General features: G+C 37.0%; 1 protein-coding gene and 1 long non-coding RNA gene across 2 annotated transcripts; one reads left to right on the top strand and one right to left on the bottom strand.

The window, feature by feature from the left end:
* Nucleotides 1-27,285, bottom strand: dmtf1.S (cyclin D binding myb like transcription factor 1 S homeolog). Its single transcript, XM_018255741.2, has 17 exons — nucleotides 27,136-27,285; nucleotides 22,360-22,475; nucleotides 20,557-20,676; nucleotides 19,730-19,824; nucleotides 18,027-18,141; nucleotides 16,276-16,352; nucleotides 15,183-15,340; nucleotides 13,380-13,412; nucleotides 13,115-13,224; nucleotides 10,789-11,017; nucleotides 9,499-9,650; nucleotides 8,275-8,478; nucleotides 6,101-6,186; nucleotides 5,435-5,593; nucleotides 3,535-3,891; nucleotides 2,724-2,871; nucleotides 1-1,977 (listed from the first exon to the last, which is right to left on the bottom strand). Exons 2-17 carry the CDS (start codon nucleotides 22,466-22,468, stop codon nucleotides 1,880-1,882), a joined length of 2,250 nt encoding a protein of 749 aa, XP_018111230.1. The 5' UTR covers nucleotides 22,469-22,475; nucleotides 27,136-27,285; the 3' UTR covers nucleotides 1-1,879.
* LOC121402181 lies at nucleotides 3,622-6,526 on the top strand. Its single transcript, XR_005966658.1, has 2 exons — nucleotides 3,622-3,755; nucleotides 5,437-6,526. It is a non-coding gene; the product is annotated as an uncharacterized LOC121402181 (long non-coding RNA).
* Nucleotides 27,286-27,773: the final 488 nt, after the last annotated feature.

A 27,773-nucleotide genomic window follows, 5' to 3' on the forward strand; every position in this document is an offset into this window, starting at 1 on the left:
ATAACCCCCTCAGTCACACATAGAAAGAGAGTAATTGGGAAAAGTCCTTATTTTTGGCAAACTATCTGAAACCAAGTGAACTGAAAAGTGTCGGAAGGTGAACACCCCCTTTAAACATCATTCTGAAGGGCGACTATGGGAAGCAGTGATAGGTGAATAATGATGATCTGCTCACTGCTGGTTTATGCCTCGTTACAGTGGTCAAAATGGACAGTACAATCAGCCTCAGTGTTATAAATGGAAACAAATTAAAATGGCACAATATTTGCATGAATGCTTCCAGTATTGTAATAGTCATGTATTTGTTGCTTGGAAACACTGAAATTAGTAGAGATTCCAAGCAGTTGTCTGTGGCCAATTATCAATCGTCTGGGTGACTAAATGCCCAGAATTGTGCTGAGTGCTACAGACTTCACATTAGGCAGTCACAAAGGCAGTCTGAATGTCTGTATAGATGTGTGTTCTGGTGCTAAGCTCTGGTACAATCCAACTGTTTGAAGGGGGCATAAAATGTAAATGATGCTAAAAGAAATATCCATGAGTACTTTAATGCAATGCTTTTTTTAACCGCCTGAATTTCATTGGTTGTCAAATATAGTATTCAAGCAGCATAAAAAAATGCACACCATTATAAATGTACCATTTAACACTGCTGCTTCAACATTAAGAATTTTACATAGCATGATAAATAGGCTTCAAGCTAATTGTAGTTCTTTTTAGCATCTATATACATATCAGAAATGTTGCTGCCTGCATGAACTTGTATGTTTTCTGCCAGCTCAGCTTACAAACAATTGTGATCAAAATGTCATTGATTTTACTTTGCCTTTACATTTCCTATAGAAAGATGAAGAACTTGCTTTGGACAGAGGAAATTATTTTAGTACTGGACTAAATGACTGTAATTCTGCTTTGCTGCAGCTCAGTTACAATGCATGATATAATGTACCACCTGATGTACAGGGTTATGGAAATGTAACCACTAAGTTTTAGCCCCAGCAGTCTCGTATATAAAACTGCCAGTGTCAATGGCCCCATGTATGTTCTTCCCCATGCCACCATTAAAAGGCTTTTTATGCTTTTTTTTATTTTGATTCTAAAATATAAAGCATAAAAAGAACTAAACTTTCTTTTTAATTTCCCCTTAACACTTTTTAATTGTTATAAAAAAAAGAAAAGAATATTTTTAAAACTAAAACCATTTTACAGCTCGCATACAATTATGTTTTTGTATTTTGGAAACAGTCCAAAGAAGGCCTGGGCTGCCCTGTGTGCAGAAAGTGAACCCATTTACAAATTTGTATCTGAAAAAAAGGTAAGAAGGAAATGAAAAGTCTGCTTATGATTTCTCTGTAACAGTCAGGTTGTAGAACACAGTGTATGTGGTGCAGGTAATACACAATGTAGTGTTTAGAAACGTTAAAGGAAAAGTTCAGTGTAAAAGTCAAATCTGGATAAATCGATAGGTTGTGCAAAATTATAAAAATGTTTTTCATAGTTTGTTAACCAAAAATTTGAGTCTATAAAGACTGGAGTAAACAGATGTCTAACATAATAGCCAGTACCTTCCTCTTTCCAGCTTTCTAACCTGTTACAAGTCAGTCACCAATTAGTGACTTGATGGGGGTCATATGGGACATAACTGTTCACTTCTTGATTCTAAACACACAGGTTAAATACAAAAACTAACAGTTATGTCCAATATGGTCCCCATCAAGTAGACATCCAGTCACTCCAGCCTTTATACATTACATTTTTGGCTAAATAACTATATTAGAAACATTTTTTATTTTGCACAGCCTATTTACTTACCCAGTTTCATTTTACAGTGAAATGTTCCTTTAAGTGAGCTGGATGGGAATGTATTTTGGTGTCCGTTTTATAGATCTTCAACATCTTTTGAGTCATCTGAGTAAGGGCCATCTAGTGAAGAGTCATTAAGGTGTGATCTGTTCCCGTGGTGCTGCAGAATAGGATCTATGGAGGATCAAAATGCAAAATACTTTACATATATTTCTGGCACCTTTCAAATATAAAAATGCTCTACCCTCTACTTCAGTAGTTACAATTTGTTTTAGGGATGCACCGAATCCAGAATTCAGCCTTTTTCAGCAAGATTTAGATTCGCCCGAATCCTTCTGCCCGTCTGAACCGAATCCTAATTTGCATATGAAAATGAGGGGCAGGGAGGGAAATTGCGTGACTTTTTGCCACAAAACAAGGAAGTAAATGTGTTGCCCCTCCCACCCTTAATTTGCATATGCAAATTAAGATTTGGTTTGGTATTCTGACTAAACTTTCTCTAAGGATTCAGGGGTTTTTTTTGAAAATTTGTTTTCATTTAAATGTAGTCCCTAACTGTTGCGTTGGTACTCATGTTAAACTGGTGTTTGGGCAGCCAAATGTAGTCCTCTTTCTTTTTGTGACCCTCATCCTTCCCCTGAGCTTCAATGAAATGAAGACTATACCTTTTTCGATTTCTAGTTATATAGGGCCTTTCCAATTGAGTTTTGTTTGGCGCTTGCCTGTGTATGATCATCAGAAGTTATGGCCAATTTTGCTTTCTTTATATTATACCATTACAAATGGAAAAACAAGCTTATTTGCTATATAATACTGCTGCACAGTTTTGTACCAGAAATATCACAAAACTGTAAGAATTGGCAAGATGACAGACAAACCTGTGTATGCTTCCTTTGCTTTATTATATACATTTCAATTACCTGCAAGTGTTGTAAGAGAAAGTACAGACTCTCCATCAATATCATCTTCAGTCTGGATGTAACCAGGTAGTGATGAGACAATAAGTACTCCTTCATTAGCAATGGAAGACGGACTAGTCTGTTCCTCAATGACAGAAGAATTCAGGACCTATAAAAAAAAAAGGTAATGACTTCACCCTACAGGCAGGTATATGGATACCAAGCTGCTGAGGGCAGTACATGTCCAGCAAAAAACAATTGCAATATTACTGTGGACAGAAAAATAACCTCCCCCTACTTTTTTTTTATTGAGAGGATATTATTTAAATGGAAACAAGTAAAAAAATTAAATACCAATTACCACATTTCTCATCTACTATTAAAATTCCTTTTGGCCAAGTGCAAGAACACTTTGGGGGTTATATACTAAACTCCAAATGCAAAAATGACAAAAAAAAAATTGTGATCAGACTTCGGAATTTATTAAACCGCAAGGATGGAAAAGTCAGAATCTGAGAATCCAGCATCCCAGACCTGTCGAGGTTGGATATAAGTCAAATGGAGAAGTCCCAATGATTTTTTGATGTACACTGGGTTTCGTGCAATACCCCGAGTTTTCAGGCAAAAATCTTTTGGGGTGAAAAATCTGAAATGGTCATCAAAATTGGATGAAAAATCAGAAATAATCGTGAAAATAATTTTTTTTCCGCAAAGCAAATTTTCGGGAAAATTTAATAAATAAGCGTAAAAACCCCGAACGGATTTGATCAGAGTTTGTAGCAGAAAATATTGAGATAAATTCGGGCTTTGATAAATAACTCCTTTGTCTTACCTTTTTCATACAGGAGCTAGCCAGGTCCATTTGACTGTGATTGTCTGGCTTTATGTCCACCCCTTTATCATCCACAACTTGATGCATTAAATCCAGGGACCTTCGGAATTTTATCTTTAGAGATTGCTCTCGAAAATACCCAGAGTCTTGCACAATATCAACAGGCTGGATCTGCCCAGAAAAAGAGTTCACTTCCAAACCACCCTGAGGATTGTCCATATGTAAGTCTGAATCAGCAGAAAGCTCTCTTTGAATAAGAGGTAAAGTCATGTCTTCAGAAGCCACAGTGCGAATTATAATCCCCGGCGTATGGCAGTGAACTGTAATATTCTCACCACTGTTTAGGAGATGTTCTGGCTAGGAAATAATGGAATATATGTATTATAAAAACTAGTATGAAATATGTCCTGTGATATCTGGAATAAACCATGATAGAAAGGCATGGAGATGAACTTGATAATACCTGTTCTAAGATACTATCTGTGAAAGAATTGAGCAGGTGTAAACTTTTACTGAACATTTATAGTATAACTCTCCTTGTGGGTTCAGGACAAACACTTTTCAGTTTGCATCCATACACTCTGAATCTGATTGCATATACTGATCTCTTACATGACTCATACATGGCTCAGTGCAGCCCTAGCCCAACATTATGTATGAACTAGTCTGCTAGATGTGTGGGCAATGCCCAACCAGATAATAAAAGGAGAAGATAAAATTGGGAGTCTACACATGGGCTAAGAAACAGTCTACTAGGATATTGTTGGATTACGTAAAGTCTATAAGTAAACCAATGAGACAAAGCAGCCAAGAGGAGCAAACACTGCTTAAAATAACATTTATTTCTGCCTTATACCTTAATGACTAAGAGGAAATGAAGCACATTCCTACAATTTGAGTCAAACATGTATCTAGACAAGTGGTAAGGGCTTGTTGCTTTACATAGAAATCTTGTTTGTTAGAAGAGAAATTGCTTTTCATGTGTTTTTCAAGTACAAATATTTAACAAAAGCAACTGAGCTTGGTTTAGGGTCAGGGCACATGCTCAAATTCGGGGAGATTAGTCGCCCGGCGACAAATCTCCTCTTCTTCGGCCGATTAATCTCCCCGAACTGCCTCCCACCGGCTAGAATGTAAATCACCGACGGGATGGCACTGAAAGTGCTTCATTTTCCGATGTCGCCCCGAAGAAGAGGAGATTTGTCGCCAGGCAACTTATATCCCCGAATCTGAGCGTGCGCCCTGACCCTTAAAAAAGGTTGTCCACCTCCACACAGTTTTCAGTTGAGTTGTTTTCAGATTGTTCACCAAAAACAAAGACTTTTATCAATTGCTTTCCATCTTTTATTTTTTACCATTTTCCCAAAATTCAAGTTTAAAGTTTGATGTTCCTGTCTCTAGTGTTTTAGTCTGGCAGCTCAGTGATTCAGGAGAATTCTGAAATTTTACAATTTACTACAACTAGTTGATACATTTCTCAGCAGCATCTAATTCTAATTGTAACAGCTGCCTGTAATGAAACTCGGGGATTCTTCTCAGTGGGGACAAAGATAAGAAATGTATCAATGCATCCCCCTCCCAGAGGTGCTTTAGAAGGTGAAAAATTAAACTTTACACTTCAATATTATAAAAACAGTTACAAATAGAAAGTTATTGGAAAAAAAGTCTTTATTTCTGTTGAACTATCTGAAACTAACTGAACTGGAAAAAGTGTTTGTACATTTTCCCTTTAAGGGGCAGTTCACCTTCAAATTAGTTTCAAAAAGCTCAAAGTGACATCTCACATTAAAAAGAAGCACACCATAAAACAGTTTAACTGGTAACTTCAAAGCATTTGCTGAAATAAAGTAATAGGGCCAGTAACACACAAAAGAATAATAATAATTTGACGTTTACTCACAGATAAGGTGTGCACAATGATTTGTTCCGGTGATGCTGGAGATGAGTTTGATGGAAGCGTCACTGCTTGGTTAGAAGTTAGTGTTAATGGAAGACTTTGGCTGGAACCTGTCTGAAGAATGAAGGTTCCTGTGGTCCCACTTGGCTGTAAGTAGAATGACTAAAGACAAAGAAGATTATTCAGATCTTCCAGATGTAGATTTATTTTTTACCAATATGAAAGAACACAGTTTACCTTTTATTGTGTTTCTTGTATGTTTTGTGAAAATGTTAGGAAATAATGAATAAGGGTGATTTTTTTAGGCTTCAGGACAAAGACCGTTAGGTGTCTTTGGTTACATTTTGAGCTGCATCAGAGGGACACGGCTCCTGCACAAATTGTCGAGTGCAAAAAAATGTTCTATGTATATCCATACTTTCATTAATGTACCAGATGCCACCGCTTGGTACTGGGTTATTTCCCCTACTCTGTTAAGAAATTAGAGAGAATGTTTTGCAGCAGGATGTTTTTGTATAGCATTTACACAGTTGCACCAGCACAATTCCTTTTTGTGACCTGAGTCTCAGTCTGGGCATGCTTGATAAAGATACATTTTAAACTAAATAACATCAGGGTTTTATTAAAATAGATCAGCAAAAGAACAGAAAAAGACGCACGCATACTTACAGGAAGGATTTCAAATGTCTGTAGTGTGCCACAGTTTAGTGCTATGGTTTCTGTGTCAGTCGAAGGAGAGGCTGGAGCAGAAGAGGCTATAATTGACAAAAACTGCTTATTATAGCAGATAGTGGCTTAGAATGACATTTTATCATGGGCAACATTCATTTTCATCATTTACACTACATGTTTATGATGAAGGGAGCAACCGCCTGAAACGCATCAGGCCCATAACGCCACGGTGCTTTTTAACATTGACAAATAAAGTGATGCGGTTCTCTGATTTTCTTTTCGCATATCATTTACACCACTAAGGCATATTTTAAAAAAGGCTAAATTTAAAGGGATGGCTCACCTTCCTGTTAACTTGTAATATATTTAATATATTATAGAATGGCCGATTCTAAGCAACTTCTCAATTTGGCCTTCATTTTTTTTTTTTTTTTAAAAATAATATTGGTCTTCTTCTTCTTCTAACTCTTCCCAGCTTTCAAACGGGGGTCACTGACCCCCATCTAAAAAACAAATGTTCTGTAAGGCCACAACTTTTTTGTTATTACTACTTTTATTTACTAATATTTCTATTCAGGCCTCTCCTATTCATATTCCAGTCTTATTCAACCTAATACATGGTTGCTAAAATAACTTTGACCCTAGAAACCAGACCCCCTAGAGAGGTGCTAAAAAAAAAAGCAAAACAACACAAATAATAATAAAAATATAAACCATTAACAAATTGTCTCAGAATATCACTCTCAACATGTTGCTCCCCAACCCCTTGGATGTTGCTCTCAGTGGCCTCAAAGCAGGTGCTTATTTTTTTAATTCCTGGCATGGAAGCAAGTTTTGGTTGCATGAAAACCAGATGTACTGCCAACCAGAACCTCATGTAGGCTGCCAGTCCACATAGGGGCTACCAATAGCCAATCACAGCCCTTATTTGGCAGCACACAGGAACATTTTTCATGCTTGTGTTGCTCCCCAACACTTTTTACATCTGAAAGTTGCTCACGGGTGAAAAAGGTTGAGGACCCCTGCTCTACATTATACTAAAAATTAAATTAAAGGTGAACAACCCCTTTAAGAGATGTTAGGCTTACCCTTTGTATGCATAGCTAGAATGGTAGATTGTTTTTGTAGTCAACACAATAAATCATGTATTTGTTTGAGATCTCTACAGACGTACCCCTTAGCCACCCTTCCTTGTATATCAGCATTCCATTGGCTGCTCTCTAAAAATTTACATTTTGGTTTTAATAAAAGTCTACTAGGAAATCACTTAAACATTAAATAAACCCAATCGGCTGGTTCTGCTTCCAATAAGGATTAATTATATCTTAGTTTGGATCAAAGTACAAAATAATGTTTTATTATTACAGAGAAAAAGGGAATCATTTTTAAAAAAATTTGATTATTTGGATAAAATGGAGTCTACGGGAGGCAACCATTTTGTATTTTGGAGCTTTCTGGATAACGGGTTTCCGGATAACGAATCCCATACCTGTAGTATGTTTAATTAAATCATGATCCCAATGCTACTATCAGCAACTTGCTCTGCAGACACTCTCAGTTGCCAAACCTACCTGTTATATGTTATATTAGGAAGGTTGATAGGCTTTTTATTAGTTTTATTTTTTGTGGCTTTTCAGTTATCATTTCAGAACCACACCTCTAAAAAGATGAATTATTAGTACACCATTAGAAGCTCCCCCCAATTAAGCCTCACATGATTTTCACAACCAATGCCCAGGCCTTAAGGTTTACTACTGAAACCTGCAAACACGTGTACATCTATCCTCAGACATTACTATTATAAAATTGTTTACATTCCTTGTATAGATAAAAGCAGTAAGCTAACTGGAATGCAGAGTTCCAGAATTTGTGATGGCGTCACTGAAAAAATAGCAACAATTACTGCCTCGTTTCTGAGAATAAAAGAGGTCTCACAAGATTTTCAAGAAAAACTGCCTTCAAGGCTAATACTTCAATATGTATTGAGGACAAAAGAGAATGCTTACCTAAAAAATGACCCCCTTTAATATGGTTACTTACCTACTGACTCTACCCACTACTATTCTCTACTGACTTTTCACTCTACCAACTACTATTCATTTGTCATGTTTATTTCTCTCTGAGTTTATTTCTAAACTACTTTTACAAAGTAATTCTGTGTCATTACTTACAAAGATGTGTAATCTGTACAGGAATCTGTAAGGCTGTCATGGAGCTCTGGGATAGGCCTGCACTCTCTTCCAGATGTGCTACTCTGATCTGGACGTGCTGCACGCTGGAGTTACTGCTTGATTCATCAGATTTGTTCTCCAGCTCCTGAGCACCCAAGAGTGTTGCTTGGTTTTCATGCAGCTGCATTAGCCCTTTAATTAGCACTAAACACAAACCCATAGGTCAGCACAGAATCAAAAAGAATGAAGTATTTTGGCTTGCCCTCTTCCTAAAGCTATCAATGTTAAAGGAAAACTATAGCTTAACTAAAGAAGTAGGCTAGACATGTTGTATGTTTTGGGCTTCTATGCCAGACCAAGGCAACCACAGCCCTTTAGCAGTAAAGATCTGTGCCTCCAAATATGCCCCAGTAGCTCCCCGTGCTCTGTGCTGCTGTCAGTTACTGTTATTGAGATTAGGAACCGACGAACAATATACTGAATATACATCATATAAATGTTACAATTTAAAGGTTGATTGTAAATAATTAATAGAAACCAGCACAATTACAATCAGAATTTAATAATTAGCCCTGTAGCATCAGCTTATGACAAACCTCATTTTCTACTTGATGATTTGCAACAACCCCTAAACTTAGCTTCTCAACAGCTGCCCAAAGGAACAAAACCAAGATGGGAAACTCCTGGGACAAGTTCAATATATATAAAATATGGCTAAATAGGGGTTCTAGCCATATTTATTGGTAAGTTATTTAACAAATATTCATTTTTACCAAATTAGCTTTTTTCTCTGTGTTAAGAGAATAGCATGTAATTGGAAATTAAGCATGAATCCGAAAAACAAATCAATCCTTTATGTTTTAGTTTAAATGTTTTAATAGCCTTAAGGCGTGCTCCAACATATGGAAAAATTCTTTACCTGAAAAACCTCAGGCATTCAGAAAGGTATCCTGGCATACACCAAACCCAAACACTTATATCAGACTGCCTAAGTCTGCCCACCAATAATATACAGAGAAAATAATCCTAGTGATTTTCTTGTTGATTCAGCAAGTTATACTGCCCACACATTCAGCAAGTTATATCCCCCACAAATTATAGTCTATTTAAGGGAAATTAATTTAATAACAACGTTATTTATTACTAGGTAATGGTCTCTTTTAAAAAGATTATTTTTGCAAATGTACCTATATATAAATTTAAAATAGTCCAGCAACAATTTACCAGGAAATGACACGTCCTTGTTATTTGCAATTTGCCTCTTGACTGTCCACCATTTACTTCTGAGCCACTGAGGTGACCGAACACTGGTCCATCCTTCTGCCAGAATATCCCAGTTTATACCATTTTCATCTAAAACACCAAGGTCTGAAATTCTAGAGGGGTCACAAATAAAAAAGCATTCACAAAATAAGATACTACATAAGACATACAGCATATGCATCATCCATGTTGTTCATATATCTATTATATATATATATATATATATATATATATATATATATATATATATATATATATATATATTTATTTCATGCATGGTTTAACCTGGTATAAAATTAAAGACAAATATTAACAAATATTAAAAAGAATATTGCTAGTGTTTGAAAGTTCAGCCACCAAAAAAAAATGCATACATGATCTGATATCCAGTCGGTTACAATGCCACACACATTTTTAAATGGGAAAATAGTTGTAACGTCATATTTAAAGGTGTTGTAAAGTCAAATAGAAAATTAAAGACAACTTGCTCAGACTTTCTCTACTTATTTACCCTGGAAAAGGTGATTTTCCCAAATGAAAATGATTGCGCACATCTGGTTAATCTCAGGTTAGCAACAGGACCTGATTTTTACCAGGTACTGAAATTGGAAAGCTGAACTGGGATAAATGCTTTACCGGATCCATATTTCATTCAAATAAAGCAACTGGCAAAAAAATCTAAGATATAACTGGACACTGCATACAGAAGTAGCGCTATACATACATAAATTCATAATAGTCAGCACATCAGGGTTGTTGTTATTATTAGTTATAATTATAAATGCAAAAAAAATATCCTGGAAATCAATTCCTCAATTTGCAGTCCTATCTGTATTGTTTAAATTAGTAATGAACAATTATCTAAATATGCCCTGAACAAGCAAAATACATTTTGTTCTATATCATGCTTTCTCCAAGAACATTATCTAGAAATAGAAAATGGTAGTTCTCTTTCATATATACATTTGTACATGACGAACATGTCATTAAGGATATTAATATATGCACACTATAAGATACACTCATATTTAATTCTGTCAAAGGGTGAAAATCTAAAAGCATTCCTTATACATAGGCAGAATATATTTCTCATGTGAGAAACATTTTCATCATGTAATATGAACCATATTGTTTGTAGGTATACAAAAATAATCATTCTGGTAGCTTGAAATCTGGATTTAAGGCTAAAGTAATAAGAAATTACAGTAATCTGGAACAGCATCTTCAGTGTTTATTACTCTAATAACAAACCTGAGGATAAGATTTAACTCATCTTCTTTGGTCCACTGCGTGCCACCACTCTGCTTCCAGTTTAAATAATTTAACCACTTAGAGCGACACTGCTTTTCAGATCGCGTTCCCACTCTTTCAGCCACTGAAGCCCACGACACACCTTGTGTTACAATATCTCCCGCATCGGTTCCGGTGTGTTCATGGACAACCTCTGCTAGTCTTCTCTCTTCTTCATCTGTCCATTTTCCTTTTAAGATAAACCAACCATAAAACACACATTAACAGATTAAAAATATACATTACTACAACAGAATTATACAACACCTGGAAATGCAGTCGCAATTTAAGCAATGTAGGGTGATTAGAACAGGTTAAATCTATTTCTAAAAGAAACAGCAGTTCACTTGAAACACTTACTGCCTTTTGTCATCAAAGGACATGTCAACCCAAAAAAACATTTTTTGCCTAATAAAAGAAAACACAATTACAGGTATGGGATCTGTTATCTGGAAACCCACAGACAGGCTGTCTCACATAGATTAAATTTTATCCAAATAATGTACATTTCTAATATATATATATTTATCTTTTTTCCATATTAATAACATTGGGATGAACCATACTTTTTCACTGGCCATTTCTAGTGACAACCCAAATTGCAAAGTTGCTTAGAATTGTTTTCTTTTATTAGGCAAAATAAACAATGGGTTGACATGTCCTTTAAGATGACAATTCCTTTCACCCAAAGTTTTAAGTTTACAAGTTTTCACACAAAGCAACAGTCACTAATGGTTTTGCCTATTGTGGGCCTATCAGGCGTAGCTATCTTAAGGAAGGAGCTACATTTTCACAGCTGAGGCAAAAGCAGAGTTTGGCATCTGGGTGTGATCATACAATATGTGAGCTCCTTGAACAGCAACAGAAGCTTAAAGTGACTGGCAAAGTATCACAATGTTGAAAACACTTATTTGTCTGAATGTGCAATGCTGGCAATGCACATAGACAACTCAGAATTGATGATATAATGCCAGGGGGAAAAGCTGCTGAATTCCTCAGAAAATATCTCGGCTAAAAATAACATCTGACTGAAGTGCAATTTTGAAGGCTTTTGCATGAAGCTTGTGCTGCAATCTTGGATTATGTAACATAGAGAGACTTAAAGGAGAAGGAAAGGCTGAGTTTACTTGGGGGTGCCAAAAGTTAGGCACCCCCAAGTGATTGTATATACTTACCTGAAACCCTGGGCCTGTGCTCCTATCAGCAGAAAACTGCACCGGTCCGGGGGTTCTTCCAGAAAGCACCCAAGTCGATCAGCTTCCTTGTTCTGCTTTCTTCAGGGCGGACATATGCGCAGTATGACGGGAAAGGCAACTTCTTTGGCTTTTCTTGATACTGCACATGAGCACCCATGCAAAGAAAGAAGAAGAAGGAATCGATCGCTACCGTCTAGGTGTTTCAGGTAAGTACTTAAAATCACTTGGGGGTGCCTAACTTTTGGCACTCCCAAGTGACTTTCCTTCTCCTTTGAGTGTAGTGTAGACAAATGTTAGCCTATATTTAAAACACTGAATAGTGATACAATTATTTTTATTACAATTATTTTTATTATTAGCTTTTATTGTGCTGATCAAATGTGCAAGTACTTTCTGTAGGTGTCAGCACAAAACTATTTCTGTGTAAGCAGAGCACTGGTCATTGACAGGTGCTATGCTTTCCACTAGAAGGGGAAAACACATTGGTAGAGGAGTGCAGATGGTACTGGAGCACATACATCTTTTATTATTAAACATATTGGAGATTGCCTATTGTAAAGCTTTCTTTTTCTTGTGTAAAATTCACCACATACCAAACAGCAGTTGTTTGCTGCTGATGTATTATATCCTTATATCACCTATCAGAATCTTAAGGTCAGATTTATCAAAATGTGAGTTTAGAGCTTAATAAATAAAAACTTGTCCACGTTCTATTCATTCCTATGGGATTTTTAGAATTGTATTTATCAAACTGTAAGTTCTTTCACCCGTTAATAAATACAATTCTAAAAATCTCATAAGAATGAATGGAACGTGGGTGAGTTTTCATTTATTAAGCTCTAAACTCACATTTTGATAAATTTGCCCCCAAATGTAATTTTATGCTGACTGTCTAGTTGCCAGAAGTGAGCAGCAGGTGGCACTTTTGTTTCAAAAGAATTGTAATAGCAGTGTAAATACTGCCGATACCTCAAAATTAAGAAAAAAATTTGTAGATTGCAGAAGTGCACAGGATATCACTTTTCCATTAATTTGGTTTAAGGGTTTGCATTTCCTTTAGTAAAACAAAGAAGTAAATTGAGCATGCACACCAGTCTTGCAGGTCTCTTTCATGAGTCGGCAACGATCTTTTACAGAAGAGGCACTCCTGCCCAAAGCAGCCCCAATAGTAGCCCAATCATTCCCATGTTTCCCTCTCAGGCTGCAAAATGAAAATCAATTTTAAAAAAATCAAAACAAAACATATTACACATTGTTAATTATTAATGAAAATGCAGAGGCTGATATTGTGTATACATTTATACAGTAAACTTGTTCTTGAAATAGCATAATACATATTTAAAGAGAAAAACGTACTTTCGAAGTCTCTCGATCTCTGCATGCGTGTACCTGCACAACAAAATTAAACATTAGCCTTTCAGTAAATAAATACAAATTACACCAGAAAAAAACATTGTAAAACAAATGATAGTAGTTGTTACTTGAAGCAACTGCTACTTGAAGCAGGCTTGCTGTTGACATGACCATATTGTGGGCATACAAATTTCTAGGAACATAAAGGATAATCTGCAGGTGTTAAAAGGGAACAACCCAAAACAGTTTCATAATGAAGAAAATTTAATTTCAAGAGCTAGTTCTCCTTCAGATCTGTTAACCAGCTGGCTCAAAACATTGTTTCAGGAGTCCAAGCCAGGAGTGCAGACAATATAAACAGCCGCACATTTACAAATAACTTTAAAACTACTGAAGTTTTGTAATTTATGTATATTGGAAAGTTGCTTAGAAAACCTTAAAGCGATACTGACACGTTTCTATAAAAATCATAGGAACGTGTCAGTATCAAGTAAATGCTGCACCCGTAATCATTCCCCTCAAAGCCCCCAGCAACACCTCCCCTAGTCCCCGCAAACCTGCATTCACCCGACTCTCTGACATTGCTAAAAGACCTTTTGAAGCCGTTTCAGTGATGCTGGCATGGGATGATCCTTCCATAGGCTGATTACGAATGAAAACAGGACTTCAGCCTATGGAAGGATCGCTCTGCCCCCCAGCCCAGCGTCACTGAAGCAACTCAGAAGATCTGTTAGTAGTGTCAGCAGGTTGGAAGCACACATGTTCGCGGGGCTGAGGGTGGCTTTTCTGGGAACGATTCCGGGTGCAGCATTTACTTTAAATGGACACGTTCCTATGATTTTTATAGGAACGTGCCAGTATAGCTTTGAATGCAGGTTTTGAGAGAAGGACCCCTTTAAGATACCGTATAAGAAGTATACAGAATTTAACAATAGAACGTACATACTTGTTACAACAGGAAGGAAAAAGAATGTAACTAACCACATCATTAAGTTGCCTTTGATTTATAATATCATCCTATAATTCTTAGTACTGTAACTAATTATTCTCCACTATACTGTAGGTGGTATGTATAATAACGCTATAATTTAAAATTACCAATATAGCATGATCCATAAACCTGTTAATGAAAAAGCCGTGATAACCAATATACTTTAGTACCTAAGTAAAATTAGTATTTTTAAGGGCCACCACTACTTTTGTGCTTTTTACATTTTGTCTTTGTAACCTTGTCTTTTTTAGAGTTTTGACTTATTACTTTGTCATCAGATGGTGAAACAGAAAATGTTCTAATCAAACCTTGAAAAAAGAAATCAGTGAGAACAGCCCTCTCAGCATTGTTATTACTCTGTTCTATATAACCCACAATACAATACAAAATGCAGAAGGCTGCCTCTAAGGGGCAGAATTACTAAAGGGTGAATTGTCTGCAGCGACCGCTTTGTGCACATCACACCACTTCACCAGGAGCAAATTCGCTACCACTATGATAATTCCCAAAAATGCGAAGTCAGACCCTGGGCGCCGAACGCTGGCGGCTTTTCTCAAGTGTTACTTTGGCAGTGCAAGCATTTCATAGCAAAGATGCTCTAGCATTTGTTTGTGCCTAGCAAAAATTCGCTATTTTGTTTGTAGTTAATATAATTTAAAACTTATAGCACTTAAATAAAAAAAGGAAGAGCCCCTTTAATTCAAATACACTTTGACTATATAAACAATCAAATATAAGTGATATAAGTATGCTTTTAGTTACATGGGACTACAAAAAGGAATGGTTGAATATGCTACAAGCTCTCTTTTCCTTACTTTCCTACATGATTCCGATCATCATACATGCGCAGAACTCTTCTGTACACAGCAAAGAGTGGCCGATTCAGACCCCATGCTATCGTTCTGTAGAAGTCTTTTCTCTCGTCTTTTGACATTTCAAAAATAATTTCAGCTGCATCTTTAATATCATGAGTCTGCAGAGGCAAAGATATTTAGGTCAGTGGACAATACAAAGTTTTTTGTTTTACTTGCTAGAGCCCTTAGAAACATGTTCTATGGATAGTATTGCCTGGTATTCACTCTACGTAAAAAAAACCCCCACTGTATAAAAAGTCTTTTCCCCCCACTACCTCCACTGCTTACTGCCATTCTGCTTTGAAGATCACATTTACAGCAAGCCCAAAGAACTGCACTTCAGTACAGACACTTCTAATGCACTCATGCTATAATCCCTCTGCATCCAAAACCCTTCTCATTAAACTGCAGGATTACTTTAATGCTTTATAATGTTATACTCGTTCTATTTTTCTAACTTCTTTACTCCCTTCTGTCTTTCATTCTCTTTAGTAATTTAAATATTATAGTCCTCTGTCTCTCCCGCTTTATTTTCTACTATTTTTTTGCTCCTGAAATTGAGTTCCCCTATTTTCTTCTGTACCTTAAATTGTTCCTCAAACTCTCTTCCCAGTGTTTTCATTATTTTCTAACCACTTTTGCTTTTTTCCAGCCATATCAGTTATCTCCTGAGTCTGATTTTGTTCCCCCCATTATAATGTTCCTCACACTTCTTCTACTCACCCCTGCTTTTCGTTTGGCCAATTTTGCTTGCCCATTAACCTTTAATTTTATCTCTCCCCTTCTTAAGGTTTCCACAGTGAAACCTCAGTAAAAATGAGTGAGATGTTATCAGTTACATTTTGTCCAGAAAAAACAGAAAAAATTGAGGAGATAATTGGTCTGCTACCCATTGTGGACCAGTTTAGGAAAGGTATTTACCCATAAAAGTGGGGTATGAAAGGTAAATTATAACTTTTATTGACACTGCTAGAACCAGCAAAATACTCTGTCACTATCATCTACCAATCAACAACATTTTACTGAATAAATAAAATATAAAATGAATGTTTACCTTTAAGTACCTATCAATGTTGCTCATCAGGATTTCAATTTCTTCCTTAGACCACATCCCCTGTTTCCATTTATGTCCTTTAAGAAGAAAAATATAAGCTGTTAGAGTAGCTCCACTTTTGCACTTTTGAAAACAGCAGAGGAAACCTAAGCCTTTGGATAAAGGAAAGGTTTACTTTTCTGCTTGTACTTTCTAATATACATTACTTGTGTTTATTTTATTTTCTACTCAAAATTGCTGCACTTAGGACACAGGTCTATTTCATACATTGCAGAAAAGGTCAAAATTATTTTGTCCTTCTAAGACCAGTGATAGGCCACTGCAGGGGCGTGCCGCCAATGAGGCGAGCTGAGACGCTCGCCTCAGGCGGCAACGCCGGAGCGGTTTCCAGGGGCGGCAAAAAGCCGCTCCTGCACCTTTAAGAGCCGAATTTCCGGTTTTTAAACCGGAAATTCGGCTTTACGAATGCGAGAGAGCGCAATTGCGCTCTCCGCATTAGTGTTCCTGCCTCCCCAACCGGAAATTCGGCTTTACGAATGCGAGAGAGCGCAATTGCGCTCTCCGCATTAGTGTTCCTGCCTCCCCTCCCGACAGGTAAGTCGGCGAGGGGGGGCGGCATTGCAGGAGCCGCCTCAGGCGGCCCTAAGGTACGAATCGGCGCTGGGCCACTGTACACATATAAATTTGTAAGTCCCGCTGAAACTGGTCATATAGATACACCAATTTTACACTGTTTACTTCCTATATGAACTGTATGATCTTCTAAATGATAAAGGGCCCTGCGTGGCCCGAAACGTTGCCAAACTTTATGTCTGCCGTGAGCCAATAAAAACACTTTTCTTCACAAGACAAGTTTGATCGGTGTGCTACAGTTTTCTTTGGATCTTCTAAATGATTGAGTGACTAGCAAAGTATATTGAGCAAAACAAAAAATAACTCAATGGCAGGTCATCATCCACCCCAAAACTGCTCACACCCACACTACTACAAAGTATTTGAATTGAAGACTTAGATGAATTTAATTTGGTAATATATGATTGGCGAATAAGAATTAATGTTTACCCAGTGTTTTTATATTTGGTTATTCGGTCCACCGTTGCCCAGCTTATCAAACAAAACTCTCACAACTGCCCAGGTACAAAATTAAAACGTAATAAACTTAATTAATAAGTTAATAACTTATTCATTTGAATGCATGCCCATACTTTACTAATGCGGGGTCTACTTTTAGTGCTGTTGTCCCATTATGATCTACATCCATAATAGCATTGTTAGAATTCTGTATTGCTTAAATAATACATTGATAGAAGTTATATTGCTAAACTTATGTATGTATTATTAAATTAATATGATATTATTGTATTATTATTATATTTATTATTATTAACTATTTCTTATGTAACCATAACAGAATAAATATCTCAATTTTTACAGAAGGTTGATTTAGACAAGCTGTTGGTTGACAGTGTCTTGAGATCTACTGATCACCAGCTAAAGGTCTTCTGGTAGATCCCGATCTACCTTTTGGACACCCCTGCTGTAGGCTGTCTAAGCAAAACATTTTCTTTTGTGTGCATTTCTAAAAGAAAAACATACTTGTAGGTATCCAAAGTTATTGCACTGCACTGTTCTTTGTGCTGGTGTCATAAAATGTGTACACACAACCACACAATTTAGAGAGCACATTCTTTGAAAAAAATTCATAACTCCATTCATGCTAATTTAATACCCTAACAAATATCACAAAATACCTTTGTTGGTAAGAGAATATTTGTCTTCTTTGCTTGTAAACCAGGCTCGGCTTACTTCTGAAGCCTCTTCATTGTCTGAGGGTGAAATGTCATTGAGGTGTTCATTTTGGAGAATCTTAAAAAAGTATATAAAATCCAATTTAGTAACACAATGAAGACAAAACTAAATAATGCATTCCAAAAAAATAAGGATATGTCCATATAAAGTATTTAGGCTGATACTGTTTAAACAGTTAAGAAAAGACAGTAGTGATACTGTGTGTGGTTTTTAGCAAATAAAGAGATTCTTGGATATTACATTGGATGGGTGGGTGATGATCAAAGACTTTGTGTACCTTCACCTGTGATGGTTTTACTTGCTCTACATCTCTTTGTTGAGAGCACCTGCAGTCCTTTTGTCTTCTATATTTGTGCTCAAAAGGAGTAACTAGGATTATATGAATACTGACTAATATGCAGCAACACTGGCAGCTGGTAAAATAAACAAGGTTTGTATTTCTAGGCAGTAAAGAATGCTGTCAGTTTCCTAGTGTGAGGGGAACTAAATATACACTCTGCTTATACAATGAAAATCACAAATATTGGAATATTTAATTATAACCACTTTTCAAATGCTTCTATGCCGTTCCTTGCAACACAGAATACTGTATTACAATACTTTCAAGTAAGTGAGGCCGTTAAGAGACCTATAACAACTCTGAAGGCGTTACAGGACTCTGGCTGAGACTGGAGAGTATGCATACATACATACATACAACTAGTGGTGGTGATGGAACAGCATCATGCTGTGGGGGTGCAGCAGGAGCCCCTGGAAGACTTAGGGAGAAGATAGAATGTATATAGCATATACAAAGCAATCCTGGAGCAAAACCATAATGCAGTCTGCAACAAACCTGAGCTTAGGGAGGATATTTGTCACCCACCAACATAATAAAGCAAATCCTACACAACATCTGAACAGCAATGTTAAAGTCCTGAAATGGCCAAGTCAGGAGTCCAGATCTCAATCCAATATAGAATTTGTAGCTGCTCCCTCACGGTCTCCACCTAACAGAGCTTGAGCAGTTTTGCCAAAGAGGAGTGGGGGAAAACTGCAGTGTCCAGATGCGCAAATCTGATGAAAGTCTATCCACACAGACTCAATACTATAATGCTGCCAAAGGTGCATCTGCTAAATATTGACTTGGAGGGGGGTGTATACTTATGCATAGAGTTGCTTTATTGTACTTCTTGTAAATCATTTTGTAGATATCTATTTGTATATTGACAAGAAAGAGTGTATTTCTGCTGATCACTGCTTTCTGCTGCATTTCACTGCATTTACTACACAATAGAATATCTTTTGGCTTCTTTTAGTCTAACCTAACCTTTCATGTTATTCCACTTGATTGATCTCAAAGTTCTACCCCTCGGAAAGCATGTTCCAATATCATGCACTGATGAGAGATCTAGCAAGATAGAAATAGACTGAATGTTTGAAAATATGGCGCTGAGTTTAAAGCTTTGTCAGCACTAGTAAATCAAAGGTTCTTGATGCATAATTGGACACAGGAACATGCATCGCTTTTTTCTGTTCTAATGCAATGCAGGTTTGCCTCATAAGGCATATGAACAGGTAAGTGGGTGAAGGTCAATAAGCATTATCAGTGTATATGATGCTTTTTCCCCATATTAAAATCACATGATCTAGCTTTTAATCATACCTGTATCTGCGTAATTGAGTCTTCACTGATGTCATCCCCAACCACCTCAGTGGTAGCAGTCATGGTCACCTCAAAACTTTGATCATTCTCTGACACTAAAGTAGAAATATGTGCGGAAAGTACAGTAAGTAAATATGTGAGAAAAGTTTTGCATACATGGGATAATATATATATATATATATATATATATATATATATATATATATATATATATATATATATATATATATATATATTTACTATGAACTTCTACATACTCTTTATTTATCTGCCTACTGTAGGATGAATACTATTCCTAATAGCTGATATTTTGGTATACCATATCAACAATGTCAACATATCAAAGCATGTTATGATTTTTTGGAGAAAAGACACAAAAAGAAAACAGTAGCAATGGCTATAGATAACTCCCAGATCATGGGAAATGCTGCATGTATAGAACATGTGCATGAATGATAATTCGCAGTATGAGAGTCTGAATTTCTCTGGGTAACTACATATTTATGCCATACCTACTGCAATTCTGAAAAAGATTTTTTATTTTTATCATGCTGATTATTTTATCATGCAAGAGTATCATTCTGTGCCCTCATAAGTAAGACGATTCAAGTCTTCTAGAAGATTCAGAACCAGTGTATTTGATTGTGTGTGTGTGTGTGTGTGTTATGATGGTGGCATACCCTTAATTATCCTCCACACAACAGCAAACATTTATGGATAAATTGTTTCTCAATATTTATTTATTTACCTCCCCATCTCATCTAATAAATACATAGGTAATATATACATTAATACACACACACCAAATTAGATAATCAAGGACTTACATGGGAGTGCAACAACAGATATGCATGGTGTCGTTTCAGTAACACTGTGCTCATGCTCAGATGACAAACAAATCCTCTTTGTAGGAGTACCAACAATGTGTTCAGAATCTAGTCGTGAGTCTACAAGCAATCAAACAGAAATGTATAGCTTAAGCTTTTATTTACATTTATGTAAAAACAAATCCCTTAGACTGATGGCACACAATACACCAGTCACTGTATTTGAGCTAGCAGAGAAAGGCCCTAAATTGGTGCCTCCCAATGACTTGCATGAGAAACATGTAACGGTGCTGGTACTAGCACGTTTCATCTTAAAAATATTCTAATAGCATTTTTTGACTGAAAGTTGGCAGTACAGGTGTGATATATCCGTTATCTGGAAACCCGTTATCCAGAAAGTTCCGAATTACGGAAAGGCTGTCTTCCATAGACTACATTTTATCTAAATTTTTAAAAATTATTTCCTTTTTCTCTGTAATAAAAAAAAACCTGTTGCTTGTACTTGATCCAAACTAAGATTTAATTAATCCTTATTGAAAGCAGAACCAGCCCATTTGTTTTAATTTATTATTTACATGATTTTCTAGTAGACTTAAGGTATGAAGATTCATATTACAGAAAGATCAGTTATCTGGAAAGCCCCAGGTCCTGAGCATTCTGGATAACAGGTCCCATATCTGTACTATTCTTAATGCAAGAGGACAGCAATAGTTTTGGGTGCTTGACTAAATGATTTAGCACACAGGGCATTTTCACTGTCTCTGTAATCAGAAAGCACCTACCCCTTACCATTTTACACAGAGACACATTTTTTTTTAGATCACTATGGAGAGCTGTTAGAAGCAGAATTGGAGAGCTTTCTGACCACCACTATATGTTGTTTGGCTTGATTAAAGCCAAAACAAACAGTTAAAAATATACGGTCATGATTTTTATGGTGTGGTATTATTATTGTAAATAATTCACTCTACAATATAAAATCAAATTCCTCAACCAGGAAGTATATATTTTTTTACTTGTAATATTGACGTGTAGGCAGCCATCTCAGGTCATTTTGCCTGATCCTGTGCCAGCACTTCATGATGGAACTGTTTTCAAGTAGGTTGTTCCTCCTACTCAATGCAACTCAAAAATTGAGAGGTGAAATTACATTTAGGTGGAAATGGAAATAATGAAATGCACCATGTGAATATATTTTCCCCTAATCTGAAAAACAAGCATCAGTTGGTCATAATAAATATGCCTAATGGAATATTATTAATAATATTATTTCTTATATTTTATGAAGGTATTACTTGGCTTAATTTATTGCAACACCTAGACAGCACATTTTTCCTGACAAGTTTCTCCAAAAAACCCAACCTCCACCTCACTTTATTGTGTTTATGAAATGCCATAAATCTGTGCAAGGATAAGTATTTCCCTATAGTAAACAAAATTCTTATGGAAGAGTTTGATGGTAGGATGACCTTTTACTTTCTTATGAATTGTAAAAAAAAATATCTTTGATTTACCCATACAAAAAAGCAGTATTAATTGTAAGAGAGAAGGGTTGTGGGTACACACCTTGACATGGTGGCTTATCAATTTTATGATCATAACTTTGTAACTAAAAACCTGTTTTTGTAAATACATGCACTTGCATATATACTGAATTACTTATGAGACAGGGGACCAGTGAATGTGCATCGATTAATTGGCCAAATCAGTAGCACTTTCATTGTATTTAAACACATTTTTACTTAGCCTTGGAGTGCACCCACAACCCTCCCCTTTTGTATTTTAATTGTAAGAGATATATACCATTTTGGGGACAGTGGAGAATGATGTTTCCGTCAAGGTCCTGTGTGAGTGTCAGAGAGTTTCTGGTTTGTATTTTTACGGTGCCAGACTCTTCTTCATCTGTGCTCATACTTAATCTGTACAAAAAAATCAGCAACAGTATTAATGCAAAGGTTTTGCTTATTGTGAGGAAACAAAGCAGATTGTGAAATTCTACCTGTTTTTTGATTATGCATTGTTTAAGGGACAGTATACCCACTTTTAGTTCATTAAAAGGGCTTGTAAGGAACATACTTTTTCCCTATGTTTTAATGATGAAAAATATATAGTTTTTGTTTAAGCTAAATAGTAAAACCGAAGCTACTCCACTATGGAGCTTGCTATGTAAATTAATAGACTGCCTGATGGGCATATTATTCCCCTTGCATAATAGGCTTCTGCTTATTTGCATGGGGGTAAAAGGAGGGTGTCGTTTCTACATAGCTTAACCCTAGTTAAAGTAATTTAGATAATTAATGGCATGTGATGGGGTTCAGGTATGAAGAGTGAGACCCAGAGGCACATCATACAGTTGACATGTAGAATGGCAGAAGGCCAGAAGTGTTTCTTTAAAAGGCAACTACACATTACCTTTTTCTATGGATTTGCCTCCTGTAAGTATTATGTTAAATAGTTTATTTTCAACTTCTCCAAACTTTTGTGCGGTTATTTATCACCCTTCTCACCCAAGGGTGATCAAATTAGGTTTCAAATTCAGTTTAGTATTCGGCCGCATGTTTCGCAAAGGATTCGGAGGTTCGGCCCCGAATCCAAAATAGTGGATTCGGTGCATCCCTATATAGTACTAATTGTGTTTAGGTATCCTGGTAGTTATATTTGAAGGTAAATGCATTTATTTTGGATGCCTCCAAAACTTTACAGTATGTGTCTGATAGATAATACATATACTTTGAGTAAGTTTAACAGCAACAAAGCAAGGCAGGCCTTATAAACCGGCTTCATCTCACAGCAGCTTGCAATTAACAGAACAATCATTTTAACTCTGTAAATGCCAGTAAGCCTGTAGGGTGATAGATGTACACATTAATTATTTAAAGAGTGCTAGTTGCATTTGCAGCACTGTGCATTTCTACAATACATTAATAGTACAGCACAGGATAACAGCAGCTATTTAAAAATAAAAATATATAGTGAATAAAGTACCCCCTCTTGTAAAATATAAGGATATTATAAGTTACCGAGGAGTTTCATGACCATATAAAAACACGAGGCCGAAGGCCGAGTGGTTTTATACGGGTCATGGAACTCCGAGGTAACTTCTAATATCCTCATATTTTACAACTGGGGGTACTTTATTTATTATAATACACAAATTTCAGTGAGTCATGTGACATCAGAACTCACATCAGAACTCACAGTTTATAACTGATGACATCAGAACTCACCGTTTATAAGGATATAATTTACAGGATATTCATGGCTTTTGTGTATTATAAAGTTATAAAGGTTAATGAATAACAGGTACCTGTTTCTGTAAAAATCTAAATACAGTGGTGTGAAAAACTATTTGCCCCCTTCCTGATTTCTTATTCTTTTGCATGTTTGTCACACAAAATGTTTCTGATCATCAAACACATTTAACTATTAGTCAAAGATAACACAAGTAAACACAAAATGCAGTTTTTAATGCAGTTTTTAAATTAGGGTTTTTATTATTTAGGGAGAAAAGAAATCCAAACCCGTGTGAAAAAGTAATTGCCCCCTGAACCTAATAACTGGTTGGGCCACCCTTAGCAGCAATAACTGCAATCAAGCGTTTGCGATAACTTGCAACGAGTCTTTTACAGCGCTCTGGAGGAATTTTGGCCCACTCATCTTTGCAGAATTGTTGTAATTCAGCTTTATTTGAGGGTTTTCTAGCATGAACCGCCTTTTTAAGGTCATGCCACAACATCTCAATAGGATTCAGGTCAGGACTTTGACTAGGCCACTCCAAAGTCTTCATTTTGGTTTTCTTCAGCCATTCAGAGGTGGATTTGCTGGTGTGTTTTGGGTCATTGTCCTGCTGCAGCACCCAAGATCGCTTCAGCTTGAGTTGACGAACAGATGGCCGGACATTCTCCTTCAGGATTTTTTGGTAGACAGTAGAATTCATGGTTCCATCTATCACAGCAAGTCTTCCAGGTCCTGAAGCAGCAAAACAACCCCAGACCATCACACTACCACCACCATATTTTACTGTTGGTATGATGTTCTTTTTCTGAAATGCTGTGTTACTTTTACGCCAGATGTAACGGGACGCGCACCTTCCAAAAAGTTCAACTTTTGTCTCGTCGGTTCACAAGGTATTTTCCCAAAAGTCTTGGCAATCATTGAGATGTTTTTTAGCAAAATTGAGACGAGCCTTAATGTTCTTTTTGCTTAAAAGTGGTTTGCGCCTTGGAAATCTGCCATGCAGGCCGTTTTTGCCCAGTCTCTTTCTTATGGTGGAGTCGTGAACACTGACCTTAATTGAGGCAAGTGAGGCCTGCAGTTCTTTAGATGTTGTCCTGGGGTCTTTTGTGGCCTCTCGGATGAGTTGTCTCTGCGCTCTTGGGGTAATTTTGGTCGGCCGGCCACTCCTGGGAAGGTTCACCACTGTTCCATGTTTTTGCCATTTGTGGATAATGGCTCTCACTGTGGTTCGCTGGAGTCCCAAAGCTTTAGAAATGCCTTTATAACCTTTGAAATTGAACTCAGGTGTGATAAACCACAGTTAAGTTATTTTTTAACAAGGGGGGCAATCACTTTTTCACACAGGCCCATGTAGATTTGGAGTTTTTTTTCTCCCTTAATAACGTAAACCTTCATTTAAAAACTGCATTTTGTGTTCAATTATGTTATCTTTGACTAATAGTTAACGGTTTTTTATGAGCAGAAACATTTAAGTGTGACAAACATGCAAAAGAATAAGAAATCAGGAAGGGGCAAATAGTTTTTCACACCACTGTAGGAGTGTAACTGTAAATAGAAAGGGGATTGCTATTGGCAATCAGGGGAGAGCATTTGCTTTGGAACTGTTCAGTTACCTCCAGCATAAATATGCATAAAATAAATACACATGGATGCTAAAGTGAGAATTTCTTTTTATTAAAATAAACACGGTGCAATCATTTATACAAACAGATGTTAAAGGGATTCTGTCATGATTTTTATTTTTAAATCACACTGTCTACACTACAAATAATTCATTCTTCAATATAAAATTTAATTCCTGAACCAGCAAGTTCAGTTGTAATATTGGTGTGTAGGCAGCCATCTCAGGTCATTTTGCCTGGCCATGTGCTTTCAGAAAGATTCAGCACTTTAGGATGGAACTGCTTTCTGTCAGGCTGTTGTTTCTCCCACTGAATGTAACTGAATCTGTCTCAGTGCGACCTGAATTTTACTATTGAGTGCTGTTCTAAAGCTGGCCATAGTTAGACGCAAAGATCAGCTCCTTTGGCGACATCTTGCCCCGATATGCCACTAACGGGCATGGCTATATCGGAGCGTAAGCTGAACGATCGGATTACGATGAGAGTGCAATGGGCTCCGGCGGGACGGTCAGGACAAAATTAAATCTGTCCGATCGACCAAACGACCGATCTCCGCCGGACGGAAAATGTCGGGACACTCCACACACGGTCCAAAAATCTATGCGTCTATGGCAGTTGTTATCTTTATGTTAAGGTGGCCATACACAGGCAGATTAAAGCTGCTGATATTGGTCCTTTAGACCAATTTGACAGTTTATCTGCCCTTATATCGGTGCTCCCAACGGGTCCCCCTGATCGATATCAGGCCAATAATCGCCCAGATATGGATCGGGCAAGTTTAATTTTTTCTTCAATACAGGACCGCATCGGCTAGTTGATACGGTGGTGCAACCCGTTGGTGCCCGTTCGCAGCATTGTAATCCCAAGGGCAGAACGTTCTGATTAACCCGATATCATCCAGCCGTTGGTGGGCATATCAGGTTAAGATTCGCTCTTTTGGCAACCTCGCCAAACGATCAGATCGAATAGTGTATGGCCACCTTAAGGGAGCTGTTATCTGGTTACTTTCCCATTGTTCTGTTGTTAGGCTGCTGGGGGGGGGGTGATATCAATCCAACTTGTAGTACAGCAGTAAAGAGTGACTGAAGTTTATCAGAGCACAAGTCACATGACTAGGGCGCAGCTGGGAAACTGACAGTATGTCTAGCCCCATGTCAGATTTCAAAAAATAAATATAAAAAAATCTGTTTGTTCTTTTGAGAAACAGATTTTACTGCAGAAAATTAACTGCACTATGACAGTATCTCTGTAAGTATTTGCTAAAGTGCAAAACTGGTCAATCTTGTGCAAACTGTAAGCACATTAGTGAAGAGTCCAGGTAAAACAGGGAGTCCAGATGGTGGTCACAGTTGGCCATAAAAATCGCTTAGTTCATTTAATGGTTTCTAAATTTTTAGACAGTTTAGAGGAAAATACTAATGTGAAATACTTATTTAAAACTATGACAACTATCTTTTGCTAATGCAGCAAAAATAACTTTTAATATAAACAACTGAACAGTAATTGCACAGTGAGTAACACAGTAGTCGTGTATCACAGCAATAAAGTCTATTGTAACGCTACACCGAGTAACACAGACTGACAGTGCAGTACAAGGCTTGCGCAGGGTGGGACGCCAATGGGACCGTAATGTCCCCAGAACTGAAGCGCCAGCGGGCAAGAGCTTCCACATTTCGGAGCCTTCCTGCCTGTCACACACAGGGCCGGGCTTCATACTCACTTCCTGTTTTCAGTCCGGGCACTTGGAGATCAGGATGGAGGCTCCGAGATACCAGGATGCAGGAACAGACCAACACACAGAACAAACCGCAATCTCCACCTCCTGTTACCGGAAACAAAGCATAACAGCTAACTATCACTTCCGCTTTTAGCGCAAAATGGTGCTTCCGTATGTTTACGGGATAATTGAGGGAACGTTTGACTCTTCTTTGTGTTTTAATTTACACTTTAGTAATTCCATTTCTTTGCTTGGCTCATCCAGTTTCCATGCATTTTCAGTGCATTGCTATTTGGCACGTTGCTGCTGCTGCTGCATGATATTGTGACTGGTTTGACTACAGTTCTGTGGCCTTTATATTTGTCTCGTTATGCTGAGATACCTTTAGTCTTTTTTATTTCAGTGAGTAAAAAAAGAATAATAAAAATTGATTTTAAACATGTGGGCAAAATCTGGTTTGAATGGTAAGATCTTTATTGATTTGACTCTGGTCCTGTGTGTCTCAGGACTCCTAAGTAACATCAACTTGCTGCTAAATATGTATTTTGGAGCATTCTGGGACTGTCGTATATTTCCATTTGCAGTAAAAAGAAATTATGTTTAAAATCCAGGACAGGATCATTCTTGCATCTAATGATGGA

The sequence above is a fragment of the Xenopus laevis genome, chromosome 3S, assembly GCF_017654675.1.
Source record: "Xenopus laevis strain J_2021 chromosome 3S, Xenopus_laevis_v10.1, whole genome shotgun sequence".
Classification (NCBI taxonomy): Eukaryota; Metazoa; Chordata; class Amphibia; order Anura; family Pipidae; genus Xenopus; species Xenopus laevis.